The sequence below is a fragment of the Lytechinus variegatus genome, chromosome 15 (assembly GCF_018143015.1).
Source record: "Lytechinus variegatus isolate NC3 chromosome 15, Lvar_3.0, whole genome shotgun sequence".
Lineage (NCBI taxonomy): Eukaryota > Metazoa > Echinodermata > Echinoidea > Temnopleuroida > Toxopneustidae > Lytechinus > Lytechinus variegatus.
The window spans coordinates 25326869-25344937 of NC_054754.1; the positions used below are offsets into that span (position 1 = coordinate 25326869).

The 18069-nt window shown below is 37.0% G+C and overlaps 1 protein-coding gene across 1 annotated transcript in view; it reads left to right on the top strand.

Moving 5' to 3' along the window:
• Nucleotides 1–11973: 11973 nt before the first annotated feature.
• Nucleotides 11974–18069, top strand: part of LOC121428370 (calcium-binding protein NCS-1-like) — a 61534-nt gene continuing 55438 nt past the window's right edge. The window contains exon 1 of the mRNA XM_041624954.1: nt 11974–12452. Coding sequence (XP_041480888.1) covers nt 12389–12452 — 64 coding nt within the window. The 5' untranslated portion in view covers nt 11974–12388. The remainder of the gene's footprint in view (nt 12453–18069) is intronic.

Below are 18069 nucleotides of genomic sequence, written 5' to 3' on the forward strand. Positions count from 1 at the left end.
GTTTCAATATTGGGACTATGACGCAATGCTTACACTGGAGGGGAACAATTCCTGTTTCCCATATGTTATTGATTATAGCTAACATTATACCTTTCCCTTTGTGTGAGAGATTTTTATATACTTCATACCCAACGCCATCTTTACCTGGAGAAGACTCTTTACATTTGTTAAAAGATATACTCAATTCGTACATGGTAAAGGGTTCATTAAGGACACAACAACCCTTAGCATCACCAAAAGATGATATAATATCCTCACATTTTTTAGCAATATCTATTTGTTCAGGGGTAAAAACTTTGCCCTCGAAACTATCGTTTATGTTTTTAAAATGGTTGGCGAAGGTATCCGCAACGTCATTGCCAGTAACAACGGAACTATTCTCTCTCATGAAAAGAATGTTTTTCCTGGGCGAAATACCATCATTATTGATCCTTTTAATCATATTCCAGATCTCGGATAAAGGGGTAAAACGATCAATGTCTTGACAGTACTTTTCCCAGTAAACCCTTTTGGCTTGCCTTAAAGTTTTCTGGGCAATAGATCTTTTCTTCTTAAAATCCTCCAATAAATCTGGAGGGGGTATTACATAACTTTTCAATTTGCTCCTTGCTCTATTTCTCTCTTTTATTCTAGAGGAACAATCTTTATTCCACCATGGTACTGGGTTTTTCTTGATATACTTGGCAGCGATGTCCTTTCAAATTTTCCAGGGTAATCTTAATTGATTCCATGGAAAGTATCGAACTCTATGACCTTGTCTTCTTTCTCTAAGGTATTCCATTGCTCATCAGTTTGCCGCCTAAATTCATCCCAATTTACATTCTTTGTGGATAAAATTGAACTGATTGAATGGGAGTGGTCGATCTTTGTTTGCGTACCATTCCCTTTCAGTATGTTCAACTCACTTAACAATGGATAATGGTCACTTCCAAAACTATTATTCAGGACCTGCCACGTTGCTTTGTTCGCTGTACAGGGAGGGGCTAATGTTAGATCCAAACAAGAAAAATTACCTGTGTGGTAGTCTACTCTAGTGGCACTTCCATCATTTAAGAAAACAATATTTCTCTCGTTTGCAAAATCTTCCACTACTTTACCATTTGCATCTGTTTTTTTACTGCCCCATAATGTATTATGGGCATTAAAGTCTCCCAATATTACAAAGTTTTTTCCCCTCACATTCTTGAAAAGTTCATTCAGCGAGTCTGTGCTAAGTTTGCTGCAGGGGTTATAGAAATTGACTACATTTAAAACCTCATCATCCAATAAAATTTCTAATGATATTATCTCCAGATCATCGTGTTTAAAAACACTTTTGTAGTTTAGTGAAGAATGGACGTATATAGCGCAACCCCCTCGGGACCCTCCTTTTCTATTCCTATATTCACATATATAGTCTGGTATCTGCATGACCCTCCCCTCTTCTAACCAAGTTTCTTGTACACAAATAATTTCTAAGGGTCTTTTTTGTTGATTCACAAATCTAATTAACTCATCCCCGTGGCATTCAAGACCCTGTGCATTCCACTGGAGAATGCTGAATGCCACGAGGGTGATCAGACTAGTAGAATAGGCTGCGAATTGACTGTAAATCAACGTCTGAGGGATGTAAACCCAGAGTATCTTTCAAAATATGTGTTATTTCATCAAATGGATTACAGTCAGGCTTTGTTACTATTCTGATTAGTCTAATTATGAAAGAAATAAGTGTGATGTCTGAAGCACCTTTCAAGAAATTACTATGCGTTTGTCCTACATTCTCAGACATTTTACTTGTCACCTCTGTTTTGGTAGAAAATTGCGAATCCGAGACGATTTCCATTTCGGTTTGATCAGAATCTGCATTTCCTTTCTGAGTGTTTATTTTATTGATTGGATTTGTTACTTTTATTATTTCTGCCTTGTTTACAAGATGTTTTCCCTGCTTAATTTCCTCATTTTGTTCAGAGCGTAGACTCACTGCTTGTGCATATGAGATATGATTTTGTATTTTAATTTGCTGCACTTCTTGTGCTTCTTTTGAGGCCTCACAACCTTTATAAGCAGCCGAATGGTTACCATTGCAATTTACACATTTGAAGTGTTGTCGCTCCAGCTCGCAATTTCCTACCGAATGTCCTAGGCCACATCTGGGGCACCTTTCCTTAGCACTACACCCACTAGCTAAATGCCCGTATCTTTGGCATTTAAAGCACCTGGGTGCTGGTGGAATATATTCCTTGACTCTTATTTTCTGGAAGCAAAATTCAACATGCTCTGGAACTTGGGGGTAGAGAAGAACAATATTACGGTCTTTAGGGGCTTCAAATCACCCTCAATTATCTTTTTCATTCTCTCAACCTTCACTACTCTGCTAATTTCTAGCTCCTTCAGAATATCTTCCTCAGAGGTTTCTAGAGAAATTCCAAATATGACCCCTTTCGAGGCTTGGGACCGGAATATTGCCAATCTCTGGTATCTGAGTTAAGGCTTTACGTTGCTTCTCATTTTTACACTTTTTTTAAGAGACCCTTCCCACCACGTACAAACTTAATGAAGTCAGGGGGAGACCTGCAAGCCTTTCCAATATCCTTCTTGACAGTTAGTTCATTAACTACACTAAGGTTTTTATTTCTCTCAATGGGTACTAAGAGTACATTTAGATGGTCTGCTTTTGTGGCATTTATTCCTATTTTGAAAGGAGTTGACGGCGGTGTGCCAAAGTCGGTATCCGCTGCCAACTCTTCCACATCACTCAAACTTCCCTCTCTCAATCTTTTTTTTGCTAATTTTAGCTTCCTTATAACTTGAAATCCCCCTCCTCTTCTGGGGGCTTACGCTGAGCTAGATTCTCCGCCATTGTGGTTTGGCGGGAAATTCAAAGTGCAAAGTGCATAAAAGGCCCAAAAATGACAGCTTACCTACTGCTATCCGGAATTTCCTCAAAATAGCAATTGCAAAAAACCAAAGGACTAAATCCAAATTCCTATATATCCAAAATCCTATAAAGGAAGCAACATAGCACAACATAGCACAACACGCTCGAGTCACGAGTGTTTTCGCAAGCGACTTTGAATATGATCAAATCATCAAAATAATAGTGGCTAGATGTTTCATATCGTTTATATAATTTTCATTTGGGTCCAAAAACTATATCTTTGTGATTCACATTTGCAAGAAAAAAAAGACAAGGAAACGGAAAATAAAATAAAATTGAATAAAATAAAAGAGAAGAGAGAGAAGAGAAGAAAAGAAAAGAGAAAAGAAATGAGAAAATAAGAAAAGAAAAAAGATAAGAAAAGAGGAGAGGATAGGAAACAGAGAGGGGAGGAGGAGCAATGGCGTAATGAGCAAAAAAATTGGAATGGTTTAACCAAAGACCTCAACGTTAGATATGGCGTATCACATAATATTATTAAAGGTAATTGCGAGTGAGTATAAAAGCGAGCGAAAATTTTGACATTTTTATTACAAAAATCCAATTTTTGTTGAAGATTTTGGCATAATATTCGGCAAATAATATCATATTTCACACTTCTCTCTTTTATTTTCTCTCTTCTTTTTTTTTCCTTGGTCATGAAAAATTTGATGGGGGAAGACAGGGGCGGATCCAGCTTTTTATAAAGGGGGTCGGGGTGGTATGCGAGGGAGCGTAGGGACCGAGTCCAAGCGAGCGGAGCGAGCGAGGGGGAGGGGACACCCCCTCCCACAGAAGGGAACAAATTGAAAATCTGTGTGTAAAAATGGCGTTTTCTTGCATCTAAAACACCACTATTTTTGGTATAGAGGTCGTTGCCAAATTAACTTAATTTATTTAATGTCACTTGTGCAATCTGATGACCAAAAAAAAAAATAAACCTTATTCAAAATAAAAGTATAAGTACTTTTCAATTAATTCAGAAATTTTATTTTCATAAAAGTTAATCTGAAATGACCTTTGATCTTAATCCAGTGACAAATAACTAAGGCCTACCCAAGTTTCTCAGAATAGGGACTTGTGATTTCAAAAGTATCTTAAAAATTTGAAATATCAGTGCTTGGTTCTAGAAACAGGTTTTGATGTTGATATAAAAAATATTTTTCTCAAAAATGTTTGACTCAATTTGACCTTTGACCCTAATTGGGGGCAATAAGAACAAAGCAATTACGCATTTCTTCACATTCACATCTATACATGTATATCATAAACTAAATGGGAAATGAATCTGAAAACATCATACTTAAATTAACAGTAAAATACAATCAAAAATTGAATATAACACTAAGCCTTTCATTCATGAAACTGGTTTCCTTTTATTGGGAAATACTCTCATGACTCTGTAGTACTGTACCGTACTTCAAGTTTTGGAAATTTTGACCCCCCAAAAAATAAATATGTCTCAACAAAAAGACATAAATAGCCTGCTACAAAAGTCGTCTGACCCCCCCCCCCAAAAAAAAAAAAATAGATAAATAAAATGAAATAAATACGTATAGATAAAATAAAAAGAAAATACATAAATAAATGAAATATGAAAATAAAAAAAACCCAGAAAATGTTGACTACATTAACAGGAAAAAATATTACGTATTCTTTGCCCTGTTTGCTTCCATATTGCTTGTCACTACACTCAGATCAGACTGATAAAAAAGTGAGCAACTTAACAAGTAATCCAGGAAATGAGCAGCCCAGCTCAGCGTGCGTTGCCAGGTTAAATCTTCACAAAATCCCCACCCAAACGACACTTCAAATATCCCCAAAGTTGCCAAATTTTGACAGAAAATCCGCAAATTCGTTTTTTATAAATCTCAATATTATTTTCATTCCCAAATATTTATTTTTCATCCTCTAAGACTTCAACAATTCCCCATTTTTTTTTTAAGGACAAGTCCACCCCAACAAAAACTTGATTTGAATAAAAAGAGAAAAATTCAACAAGCATAACACTGAAAATTTCATCAACATCGGATGTAAAATAAGAAAGTTATAGCATTTTAAAGTTTCGCTTATTTTTAACAAACTAGTTATTTGAACGAGCCAGTTACGTCCAAATGAGAGAGTTGATGACATCACTCACTATTTCTTTTGTATTTTATTATATGAAGCATGAACATTTTTTATTTTCTCGTCATTGTCATGAGAAATGAAGATTCATTCCTCCCTGAACACGTGGAATTCCAATATTTTATCATTTTGTGCTTCAGGCAAGGAGGTCCTAATCGTCAAATTCGTAAAAATTGAAATATTGTATAATCCAAACAATAAAAAACAAAAGAAATATTTTGTTGAAAATAAGCGAAACTTTCAAATGTCATAACTTTCTTATTTTACATCCGATTTTGATGAAATTTTCAGCATTGTGCTTGTCTGATTTTCCTCTATTGATTCAAATCAAAATTTTTCTGAGGTGGACTTGACCTTTAATGTGGGGATTTTGGGGATGAGATTCGGCAACGCTGGCCTAGCTTGTCACTTCGGCGGTGGCCCGTGTCCTCAAATAAGCCGATGGGGGGGAGGGCAAGGGACTCTGTGACATTTGTTCGCCCACCCCCCCCCCTCTTCCAAAAAGAAATAATAATAATAACAATAATAATAATAATAATAATAATAATAACAATAATAATAATAACAATAATGATAATAATAACAATAATAATAATAATAATAACAATAATAACAATTATAATAATAAATAAAATGAATACATAGAAATAGAATAACATAAAATTACAAGTTTAAAAAAAAGATAAGATTTAAAGAAATGGTCCCCGGATTTTTTTTTTTTTTTTTTTTGGGGGGGGGGGTTGCAACTCTCCCCCTTCCCTCTAGATCCGCTTCTGGAAGAGCCCCCTACAGTACACCCCCATCTGTACGCCACTGTGAGGAGAGAAGGAGATAAGAGAAGACAATCGAAAAGAGAAATGTCTGCTTAAGTGGAAAAATCGCCGATGCGAATCATTTAACAACAAAATTTTGATCACTGCACGGCAGCTAAACAAACAATGCTGGCTAGCGACCGACGGGTTTCCATTCTCAGTCGTTCTCTGATTGGTCAATTAAGGCAGTGCCGTGAAGCGTGCAGTACATTGTTCACTGGACGTGTGGGCATAGAGTAGAGACCCAGTCGTTTTCTTGATTTTAACTTTACAATAACAACGATCAGGGATGGGTTTATTTTGTTGCAGTGTGTGCATGTGAAGGATATTGCAGCTCTTAATCAGCTGACTCTCTTTCCAAGCTTAAAAGTATAATGATAATTGCTACATTCCAATTATTTGATTTGATTGTTTTAGAAAGGGTCTTTTATTTTTTACTCAGTCTATCAATCCTCTCATTAATTAAAGAGATCTTCACTTCATTACATTAAATAGAATGTCCACTATAATGAAAATGGAAACATGCCGGTCAATTGACCAGCATAATGTGAAAATGGAAACATGCCGGTCAGTTTACCATATGTTTCAGTGTATAATGAATATGGAAACATGCCGGTCAATTGACCGATATAATATGAAAATGGAAACATGCCGGTCAGTTTACCATATGTTTCAGTGTACAATGAAAATGGAAACATGCCGGGCAATTGCATGGCTATATGTTTCGGTGTATAATAAAAACGGAAACATGCCGGTCATATGTTTCAGTGTATAATGAAAATGGAAACATGCCGGTCATATGTTTCAGTGTATAATGAAAATGGAAACATGCCGGTCATATGTTTCAGTGTATAATGAAAATGGAAACATGCCGGTCAATTTGCTATATGTTTCAGTGTATAATAAAAATGGAAACATGCCGGTCATATAGTATAATGAAAATGGAAACATGCCGGTCGATTGGCTATATGTTTGTATAATGAAAATGGAAACATGCCGGTCAATTGGCTATATGTTTCGGTGTATAATGAAAATGGAAACATGCCGGTCAATTGACCAGTGCATAATGAAAATGGAAACATGCCGGTCAATTGGCTATATGTTTCAGTGTATAATGAAAATGGAAACATGCCGGTCAATTGACCGATATATATATGAAAATGGAAACATGCCGGTCAATTGACTGATATAATATGAAAATGGAAACATGCCAGTCAGTTTACCATGTTTCAGTGTATAATGAAAATGGAAACATGCCGGTCAATTGGCTATTTGTTTCGGTGTATAATAAAAATGGAAACATGCTGGTCAATTGACCAGTGCATAATGAAAATTGAAACATGCCGGTCAATTGGCTATATGTTTCAGTGTATAATGAAAATGGAAACATGCCGGTCAATTGACCGATATAATATGAAAATGGAAACATGCCAGTCAGTTTACCATATGTTTCAGTGTATAATGAAAATGGAAACTTGCCGGTCAGTTGGCTGAAAAGTGAAACATTTACGATTACAGTGTAATTTACACTGAGGAAAAAGGAACTAGTTGGGATACGTGACATCAGCCCACGAACCTAATATGAATATTCATGACGATGTGCATCAGTATACTGTTTTCACAAAATATTGATAGACTTTGAAATTCAATAACTTTGTTATATCCTCCTACACACAAAAATCAAATGAAAAAAAACGCATTAACATTCCGAATTAAACCTTTCTTTACATATATAGCTATATAGGGAACTACACTTTATGTCATCATATCAAACTAAAACAACTTGAAATACTTGAAGTCCCTGATATGCTTTCTCCACATATTACCCCCCCCCCGATCAGCCCCGATAATATTACCCTAACACAATAATAGCGTGGTAATCCCTTGTACTCATTGAATTTTAAGGTCATGCATGTAGTCTCATGAGAATTAGAAAGGGGATTAGCGTGGAAGTTCTTTTTCATATGGATAAGTCCCTTCAAAAGTAAACTTGTCAGACATTAAGCATTCTGCCATATTAAATCAACAATATAAAAAAACATTATAATTACAACTATCTCACTGACATTTTTTTTGCACTGAAACATGTCAATTGACCGGCATGTTTCCTTTTTCATTATACACTGAAAATTATGGTCAATTGACTGGCATGTTTCCACTTGATTATACAGTGAAATATATGGTAAACTGACCGGCATGTTATATAACCAATTGACCGGCATGTTTCCATTTTCATTATGCACTGGTCAATTGACCGGCATGTTTCCATTTTCATTATACACCGAAACTATAGCCACTTGACCGGCATGTTTCCATTTTCATTATACACTGAAACATATAGTAAACTGACCGGCATGTTCCCATTTTCATATTATATCAGTCAATTGACCGGCATGTTTCCATTTTCATTATACGCTGAAACATATAGCCAATGGACCGGCATGTTTCCATTTTCATTATACACTGAAACATATGACCGGCATGTTTCCCTTTTTCATTATACACTGAAACATATGACCGGCATGTTTCCATTTTTATTATACACCGAAACATATAGCCAATTGACCGGCATGTTTCCATTTTCATTGTACACTGAAACATATGGTAAACTGACCGGCATGTTTCCATTTTCATATTATATCGGTCAATTGACCGGCATGTTTCCATTTTTCATTATACACTGAAACATATGGTAAACTGACTGACATGTTTTCATTTTCATATTATATCGGTCAATTGACCGGCATGTTTCCATTTTCATTATACACTGAAACACATAGCCAATTGACCAGCATGTTTCCATTTTCATTATACACTGAAACATATAGCCAATTGACCGGCATGTTTCCATTTTCATTATACACTGAAACATGGTAAACTGACCGGCATGTTTCCATTTTCATAATATTATATCAGTCAATTGACCGGCATGTTTCCATTTTCACTATACACTGATACATAATTATATGGTAAACTGACTGGCATGTTTCCATTTTCATATTATATCAGTCAATTGACCGGCATGTTTCCATTTTCATATTATATCAGTCAATTGACCGGCATGTTTCCATTTTTATATTATATCAGTCAATTGACCGGCATGTTTCCATTTTCATTATACACTGAAACATATATAGCCAATTGACCGGCATGTTTCCATTTTCATTGTACACTGAAACATATGGTAAACTGACCGGCATGTTTCCATTTTCATATTATATCGGTCAATTGACCGGCATGTTTCCATTTTTCATTATACACTGAAACATATGGTAAACTGACTGACATGTTTTCATTTTCATATTATATCGGTCAATTGACCGGCATGTTTCCATTTTCATTATACACTGAAACACATAGCCAATTGACCAGCATGTTTCCATTTTCATTATACACTGAAACATATAGCCAATTGACCGGCATGTTTCCATTTTCATTATACACTGAAACATGGTAAACTGACCGGCATGTTTCCATTTTCATAATATTATATCAGTCAATTGACCGGCATGTTTCCATTTTCACTATACACTGATACATAATTATATGGTAAACTGACTGGCATGTTTCCATTTTCATATTATATCAGTCAATTGACCGGCATGTTTCCATTTTCATATTATATCAGTCAATTGACCGGCATGTTTCCATTTTTATATTATATCAGTCAATTGACCGGCATGTTTCCATTTTCATTATACACTGAAACATATATAGCCAATTGACCGGCATGTTTCCATTTTCATTATACACTGAAACATATGACCGTCATGTTTCCATTTTCATTATACACTGAAACATATGACATAATGATGTAATGAAGTGAAGACTCTTTAATTAATGAGAGGATTGATAGACTGAGTGAAAAATAAGACCCTTTCTCAATCAATCAAGTCAAATAATTGGAATGTAGCAATCATCATTATACTTTTAAGCTCAATTGAAAGAGAGTCAGCTGATTAAGACCTGTAATATCCTTCACATGCACACACTGCAAAAAATAAACTTATCCCTGATCGTTATTATTGTAAAGTTAAAATCAAGAAAACGACTGGGTCTCTACTCTATGCCCACACGTCCACTGAACACATTTACTGCATCATTACACATACATATACACACACGGAACACACGTACACCGCACTGTCTTAATTGACCAATCAGAGAACGACTGAGAATGGATACCCGTCGGTCGCGTCGCTAGGCATGCAGTCTTTCTGCTCACGGCTTTCTCAGATAGTTGGTTTCCCCCTTCTTTTTGGCCCCTAGGGGCATTATCGTGATCCAAGTCCCCGGTGACTTGGATCCACGGACAATTTTTCACAACGTAAAACATGTCCTACCTGTTTCTACCAACCTACCTCCTAGCTGTGTGCGATTTGTCTCTTTTCATCTCAACCAAAGATTGTAGAGCGCCGCGTACGCGGCGTTCTACAATCTTTGGTCTTTACTTTATTGGCGTAATAAATCAGAATTGCATCTGCTTTCAATCTCTATTGCTTTAGTTCGTAAATTAGTACTTTTCATATAAATAAATCATGATTATATTCATCTTTTTATGTTTTTCACTATGAAATTTGCTTTATTTCGTTTACATTTTTACTAAATAAATCGGCCCCGAGTATATCCCTCTTCAGTCTCAATTGCTTTATTTCGTTGATTCCTAATTTACTAAATAAATCAGAATTGAATCCTCTTTTCAATCTCTATTGCTTTGTTTCGTAAACTAGCACTTTTCATATAAATAAATCATGATTTTATTCATCTTTACATGTTTCTCACACTATCAAATTTGCTTTATTTCGTTTACAGTTTTACTAAATAAATCGGCCCCGAGTATATCCCTCTTCAGGGATTGCTTTATTTCGTTTATCCCTAATTTACTAAATAAATCAGAATTGCATCGACTTCTTTTCAGTATATAGCTTCATTTCGTCGTACTTTTTAATTATGCGATATAAATAAATCTCAATATATATGTTTGTCATGATTATGCTTTATTTCGTCTATCACGTTTTTACTAAATAAATCGGCCCCGAGTATATCACTCTTCAGTCATTGCTTTATTTCGTTTATCCATAATTTACGTTGCATCGACTTCTTTTCAGTATACAGCTTCGTTTCGTCGTACTTTTTAATCATGCTATATAAATAAATCTCAATATATATGTTTGTCATGATTATGCTTTATCAAATTGGAAATCTCCCTCTGAACTGTCTCCATCGTCAGGTAAAAAGAATGTCTTTATAATACTCCTCGTGATTCAAGTCCCCCTTCATCCGAATTAAACTACTAAGTCACTTGTTTCCTATTTTCGATGATGAATTATTAAGATCGATAGAATTGAACTAAACTATACTACTCGTGATCCAAGTCCCCTCTCCTAAAAATACAAAACGGCAATTAACCCATTGATTCATCTACCCCTCATTTCCCTCTTCAAAACCACTCTGCCACTTTTAGACAGTTTCCTAGGGATGATTATTGAATATTTTCGATCATAAGAATCATTAAAATCAATGAAAATCACATTAAAAACACTATTTAACTGTCTAAATAGTCCTCGTGATCCAAGTCCCCTCTCCTAAAAATACAAAACGGCAATTAACCCGTTGATTCATCTACCCCTCATTTCCCTCCTCTTCAAAACCACTCTGCCACTTTTAGACAGTTTAGTATTTTCGATAATAAGAATCATTAAAATCAATGAAAATCACATTAAAAACACTATTTAACTGTCTTAATACTCCTTGTGATCCAAGTCCCCTCTCCTAAAAATACAAAACGGCAATTAACCCGTTGATATTCATCTACCCCTCATTTCCCTCCTCTTCAAAACCACTCTGCCACTTTTAGACAGTTTAATAGACATGATTAATGAATATTTTCGATAATAAGAATCATTAAAATCAATGAAAATCACATTAAAAACACTATTTAACTGTCTAAATACTCCTCGTGATCCGAGCCCCCTTCCCGTGCCGAGTTCGTCCTGCATAGGGGACTTGGATAACGACTAATAGTATTCCTCGTTATCCAAGTCCCCTCCTATGGGAAATTGTAGACGAACTCAACACGGGAAGGGGACTCGGATCACGAGGAGTATTTAGACAGTTAAATAGTGTTTTTAGTGTTATTAATTTTGTCTTATTTAACGTTTTGATCACTGTTTCATCAACTCGGAAGAACATACTGCCACAGGAGTGAAAAGAAAAAGAATATTTTTGTGGTTTGAAAAAGTGTCCGAGTCAGATGTTATTGTGTCAATGGGAAAACGTCTGGTGGAAGAAAGTCCCCGCTCAGTGAGAAGCTTCGCACGTCCCGTTTCGCATCGCGATTCGCGAACAATAGATATCTTTTGAAAATCTTCCAACCGCGGATTCTATTGAAAGATTGCTGATATTTTGAGGTGTGTCTCAAGTTTGATACACGTCTGACAAAACTCAAAATATACACACACACACGTCCCCAGTGACTTGGATGACGATAAGGCCGACCTAGGATATTGGAAAAGCTGGAATTGTGTCATATTTGAGTGTCCACAAATCCAAAATGGGTAATGGATCAAGTAAACTGAGTACAGAAGAAATAAAAGAGCTTCAAAAGGCAACTAATTGTGAGTAGACTTTCAACTTCAGTCCCACGCATGCAGATGTGTTTCCTCTTCCTGCATTTTGTATTGGCCGAGCCGCTCAGACTCAGAGTTTGACATCACCGTAGCCGTCGTAACCAGGCGACTTCTAGAGAGTAAAAATCATTTACTAACGTAACTTACTCTCATACGAAGCCATAACACAGGGAACTCCCGCTTAGCGGGCGGGAGCCCAGGAGCAGGACCTTATACGTGTATAATTGACCATACTCACCTGACTAGCGTGAATTATGGTCAAACAATTCTCCGAATAAATAGTTAAAACAGAAATCAAGCACTTACCACGATTATATGGATGAAGGTCTAACGAGTGGCAGTTTCCTGGCATCTGGGCACAAAATGGAACCTCAAAAAACGAAAAATTCTCTCCTACCCCAGTCTTGATTGGCCAATTTGTTACGATTCATAACAAAAAATGGCCGATCGAGACGGGGGTAGGAGAGAACTTTTCGTTTTTTTTTTTTGAGGTTCCAGTTTGTGCCCAGATGTCAGGAAACTGCCACTCGTTAGACCTTCATCCATATAATCGTGGTAAGTGCTTGATTTCTGTTTTAACTATATATTCGGAGAATTATTTTGACCATACTTCACGCTAGTCAGGTAAGAATGGTCAATTACACCTACGGTCCTTGGGGCCGTTTCATAAAGCTGTTCAGTTAAGAGCGACTTTAAGAACGACTGGTGAACCTTTCTTACGCGCTAAACCGACGCCAATGGATATACCATTTGCTACAAGAAATGATCACCAGTCGTTCTTAAAGTCGCTCTTAACTTACCAACAGCTTTATGAAACACCCACCCGGGCTCCCGCCTGCTACGCGGGCGGGAGTTCCCTGGGTTAACGAATAGCCAGGGCTTCAGATCTGTTCTATACATGTGCGTGTAGGAAGCCAAAACCTGAAACTTTCGCCCCGGAGATTTCTACTTTCAAAGATCTAGCCCTAAATCATGTACATGGGATACAACTTCATTTTCCGACATTTCTATGCTATGGATTTTATTTTTAGACAAGAATTCATTAAAAAAATGACAAAAATATCATGATAAGAAGGAAGAGACTTAATTGCCCGATCATACGCCGCCATCTTGTTTTCAATTGTTCTTCACCCACGTACGTTACGCGACGCAAGCGTCCGAATCGTGTATAGGAAGGTTTAATAAAATGGTCAATAAAAATGTCAAAAAATTAAGTTTTCTTACTGGACCGGTCTTGTGTAGATCCCTCGATCGATCCACATGTACACAACGACAACGCAATTACAATAGGATCGACTGGCCAGCGTCGGAATTACACGGGGGCGACGGGCGATTTCGCCCCAATGACATGCAGCCCAAATCGCCCCTAAAAATTCTCAAAACCCAATGCTTTGGGGCGACTATTTACTTTATAATCGCTCCAATAAAATACCATCGACAATGTAAAAAATACTTCACACAATTACGTTCTCCGGCGGCGGAGCAAGCGCATCTTTTATCGCCCTTGCCAGCTTTAAGTTGAACGGTCAATGCAATATCCGAGCCGAGTTCCGCAACACCTGAAGCTTCGCGACTGTAAATAAACGCGCAATGCAATATGGTGTGTGTGTGTGTGTGTGTATTTGAGTTTTGTCAGACGTGTATCAATCAGATATGATTATTTACGTCTGGACCGACCTTTAACGTCACCATCCGAAAGACGTGACCAGGGGACCGTTTCATCAACATTTCTGTCTGACAAGTTGTCAGATCTGACATCTTTCCTTGATTCTGATTGGCTGAGAGGCACTGTTACTATAGTAACTGTCGGATAAAATGGGACTTGTCGGATAAAACGTCTGACAAGTCCTTTCATGAAATGCTCCCCAGGGCTCGAACTTCGAACCTCTGCATCAGTTTGTAACTTCCCTACAGCTTGGATTACAGGCGCACGCCACAACGCCCAGTTAATGGATGCAGAGTACGCATAGTCTTTAGCACAGGCTTTTTAGAAGCTAGCAGCGAAGCCATATCGTACATGTATAAATTTAAATATCTGGAAAGCTAAAATCAAGTAACTTGCAATTTACGATAAGCAGTTTCAAATTGCCAAGTGCGTCTCTTTTTCAATACCATGGTTCTTCCATACTTCACCATGTGAAATATCTAATGCACACATTTCCCATTTTGGATATCACAATTCTGTGATATAGTAATTTGAATTGCTCAGGATATAAATCCATGTTCACAGCACATACGATGTGAGAGTCTTTTATCCTCACAGTCGCTGTCTTTGCTTGTCAAAACGGAGAATTAGTAATCCAAAATCACTTCGCTTATAGTTGTGAATTATAACTTTTTAATTTCTTTCTTGAAGAGGGATAAATATCAGACAGTAAATCATCAAACAAGGCTCAATCTAAAAAAAATAGGAAGACGCCGTGCACTTGAGTGTGGTACTTGCATGCTGTTAGCTAGCCAGTTTGAGCTCATGTTCTCTGCCAGAGCTCTGGGTGAGAATTCTATCAGTAATGGCCTAAGTGATGGTGATTTTCTGTTTCAGATAGAGTTAAGATTTCATGTAAATTTTTGAAAACTGTCAAAAAACTTTATGATTTCTTCATTGTGATTAATATTTAAGTAATGAATACATTTTCACCGAATTTAGACTCTCCCAGAGTGAAAGTCATTTTCTGTGGAGATCTGCGTTTTCAAAATAACTTGTGAAAAACTTAAGGTACATGAACCTACAATACATGTACATAGCCTGTGGCTATGTGTTGGAATTTGAATAGACTGAGTAAGATATTGATTTCATTTCTGTAACATAATTTAAATGCAATCCAAGTGCACCTCATAGTCACAAACACTCACCTACACCCGTGATTCTAACCATGATTTTTTTTTCTTTTTTCTAAATTTATTAATTGATCTGAATTCTCTCTTTCTCCATCTCTCCCTCTCTCCTTTATATTTTTGTTTTATTCATTAATTTTATTTAGATTTTTTTTGGCGGGGGTTCATTGTTCATTAAAGATGAAAAATAAATAAGCCCATGTGTGTATGGTTGTAAAGGGGATGTGGAGTTAGGGTGTCAAAACACACTTAAACATTTAAATCTGATTTCTTAAATGTTTGAATCGGCCAATAAAGTCTTGGGGCCTCGATTGGCTCAAATCTGAAGTGTGTGAAGCTGAAGGCGACTCTGATGGTTGGATCACTGTTGATTATTGTAAGGCCTGTAGGGCATTCCCCCACCACCGGGAGCTAAAAAAAATGTTCTGACCTGTTAGGCGTCACAGTGAGTCTCGTAATGTCAAAAGGTAATGTAATTGCTGATACGCGATAAAAAAAAGTAGCCCACTGAATTAGAAAATAGCCCCAAGCTTATGTATGAGGTACATCCAGTTAGCGATGCCGTTTTGAAGAACACTTTATAGATGAAAATTATTTCACAAATACTAAAATTTAATATGTGATTATAAATAATTAGTATTATTTTACGTAGCTCAGTCGGTTAGAGCGCATGTTTCGGATGAGATCGTAGATCTCAACGTGAGGGGTTCGAGTCCCGCTCGCGCGTTTCCGTTTTACACCCTGGCGAAGGCATTTTCCGGAAAAGTAGCCAAAAAGCGACTAGTGAAGAGTCTACGTCTACGTTTGTTTACATTATCTATATCAGATGGGCGCGCGATCCAAAGTCCGCACCGAAGTTATCCGCAGAACATACCGTACTTTCAAATGCAGCTGAGCTTATACTTTCCAGGTTCAATACGAATGTTTGCCTTGATCATTTGCCTTGCCGATTTGCTGATGTCTGACTTTCTCTCTATCTGTCTATATATCTATCTCTCAAATTCTATCTCTATCTATCTATGTAACTGCAGTATCTATCTAATAATCTTCTCTGTCTCTCTCATTCTTTATCTAACATCTATCTCAAATTCTCTATCTCTCTCTATCTATCCATCCATCTGTCTGTCTTTCTCTATTTCTCTCTCTCTACCTACCTATGTAACTACAGTATCTATCTGTTAATTTGTCGCTCTTCTCTCTCATTCTTGATCTATCTGACATCTATCTATCTCTCTATCCATCTATCTATCCATCTGTCTGTCTTTCTCTATTTCTCTCTATCTATTTATCTATTTTTTAACTTATCTATCTATCAGTTAATTTGTTAATAATCTTTGTCTCTCTCCCTCTTTATCTATCTATCTCTCATCTATCTATCTCTATACATCTGTCTGTCTTTCTCTATTTCTCTGTATCTATATATCTATCTATGTATCTATCTATCTGTTAATTTGTCTATCTTCTCTGTCTCTCTCATTCTTTATCTTTCTATCTATCTAACATCTATCTATCTGTCTCTCAAATTCTCTATCTCTCTCCCTCTCTAGCATCTGTCTGTCTTTTTTCTCTCTCTCTCTTTGTCCGTCCATATTTTTATCTACAACATCTCTCTCTCTCTCTATCTATCCTCTCTCTCTCTCTCTCCCCCTCTCCCTCTATATATCGACCTCTGTCTCTCCCCCTCTCTCTATGATCTATCTATCCATCCATCTCTCCCTCTTTCTCTCTCTTTCTATCTATCTATCCACTCTTTCTCTCTCTCTCTCTATCTATCTATCTATCTATCTGTCTATCTTGTCTCTATATATTTATCAGTCTTCTATATCTATCTTTCGGCAGCTTCTAAGTGTATCAATCCATCAAACTTCAGTTTGTCTTTCCATTATAAGTATCTGTTTATTTTTATTTTGCCTGTCATTCTATTCATTTAGTTAATAATTTATTTTTTAGAAAAAAAAACTATCATAAACAACGCGACTGCAAAAGCATGTTCGGATTTCACTCCTGACTGCCGCTCTCTCTGTACATGAAGTGCCGAGGAACTCTGTGCTCTGATCAGTAACTGTGCAAATTGCATGCGGTGGACTAGCCTGTGTCGCACGCTGCATGCAACCAGCGACGTGTGTAGACTCTTCACTAGTCGCTTTTTGGCTACTTTTCCGGAAAATGCCTTCGCCAGGGTGTAAAACGGAAACGCGAGTCCCGCTCATGCCGAAACGCGGCTAACAAAAATCTGATGCTATAGCGTTGTGTGTTAGCGTGCCTCACCACTGTATTCAGTACAGGTGTGAATGCAGTCAGAAAACACTCCGTCCATCGGAAAGGACGCAAATGTTGGTCCAGTGTATAAGAGAGTCACAACCTATATGCACGTTAAAACCAATACACTATTCATCAAGAGTAGGGTGTTCACCCGGTGTATTGCACCTGCCCGGCCCTGGTACTACAATTATACTGCGAGAATCTTCAGGATTGAAGGATGCAGTCAATGTAGCTTGAAGAAGAAGATTTATAATCATGTATTAAATTTTAATTAATGAGAAATTAAGAATAACAGTTCGGAGGATACTGTGGATTTGGCCTTGTTGCGCCGCCATGTCCGTCGCCGCAGAGATTTCCTTGTGAGCGCTCTATCAGCTGCATTTCTTGTCCGATCATCTTCAAGTTTGGCATGAAGGTCGAGTATCGTATAGCGAAGCGGCCTATCGATTTTGGTGTAGGCGGAGACATTGCCGTGGTAACAAGTTTTTGTGGAAATAGCAGAGATGTC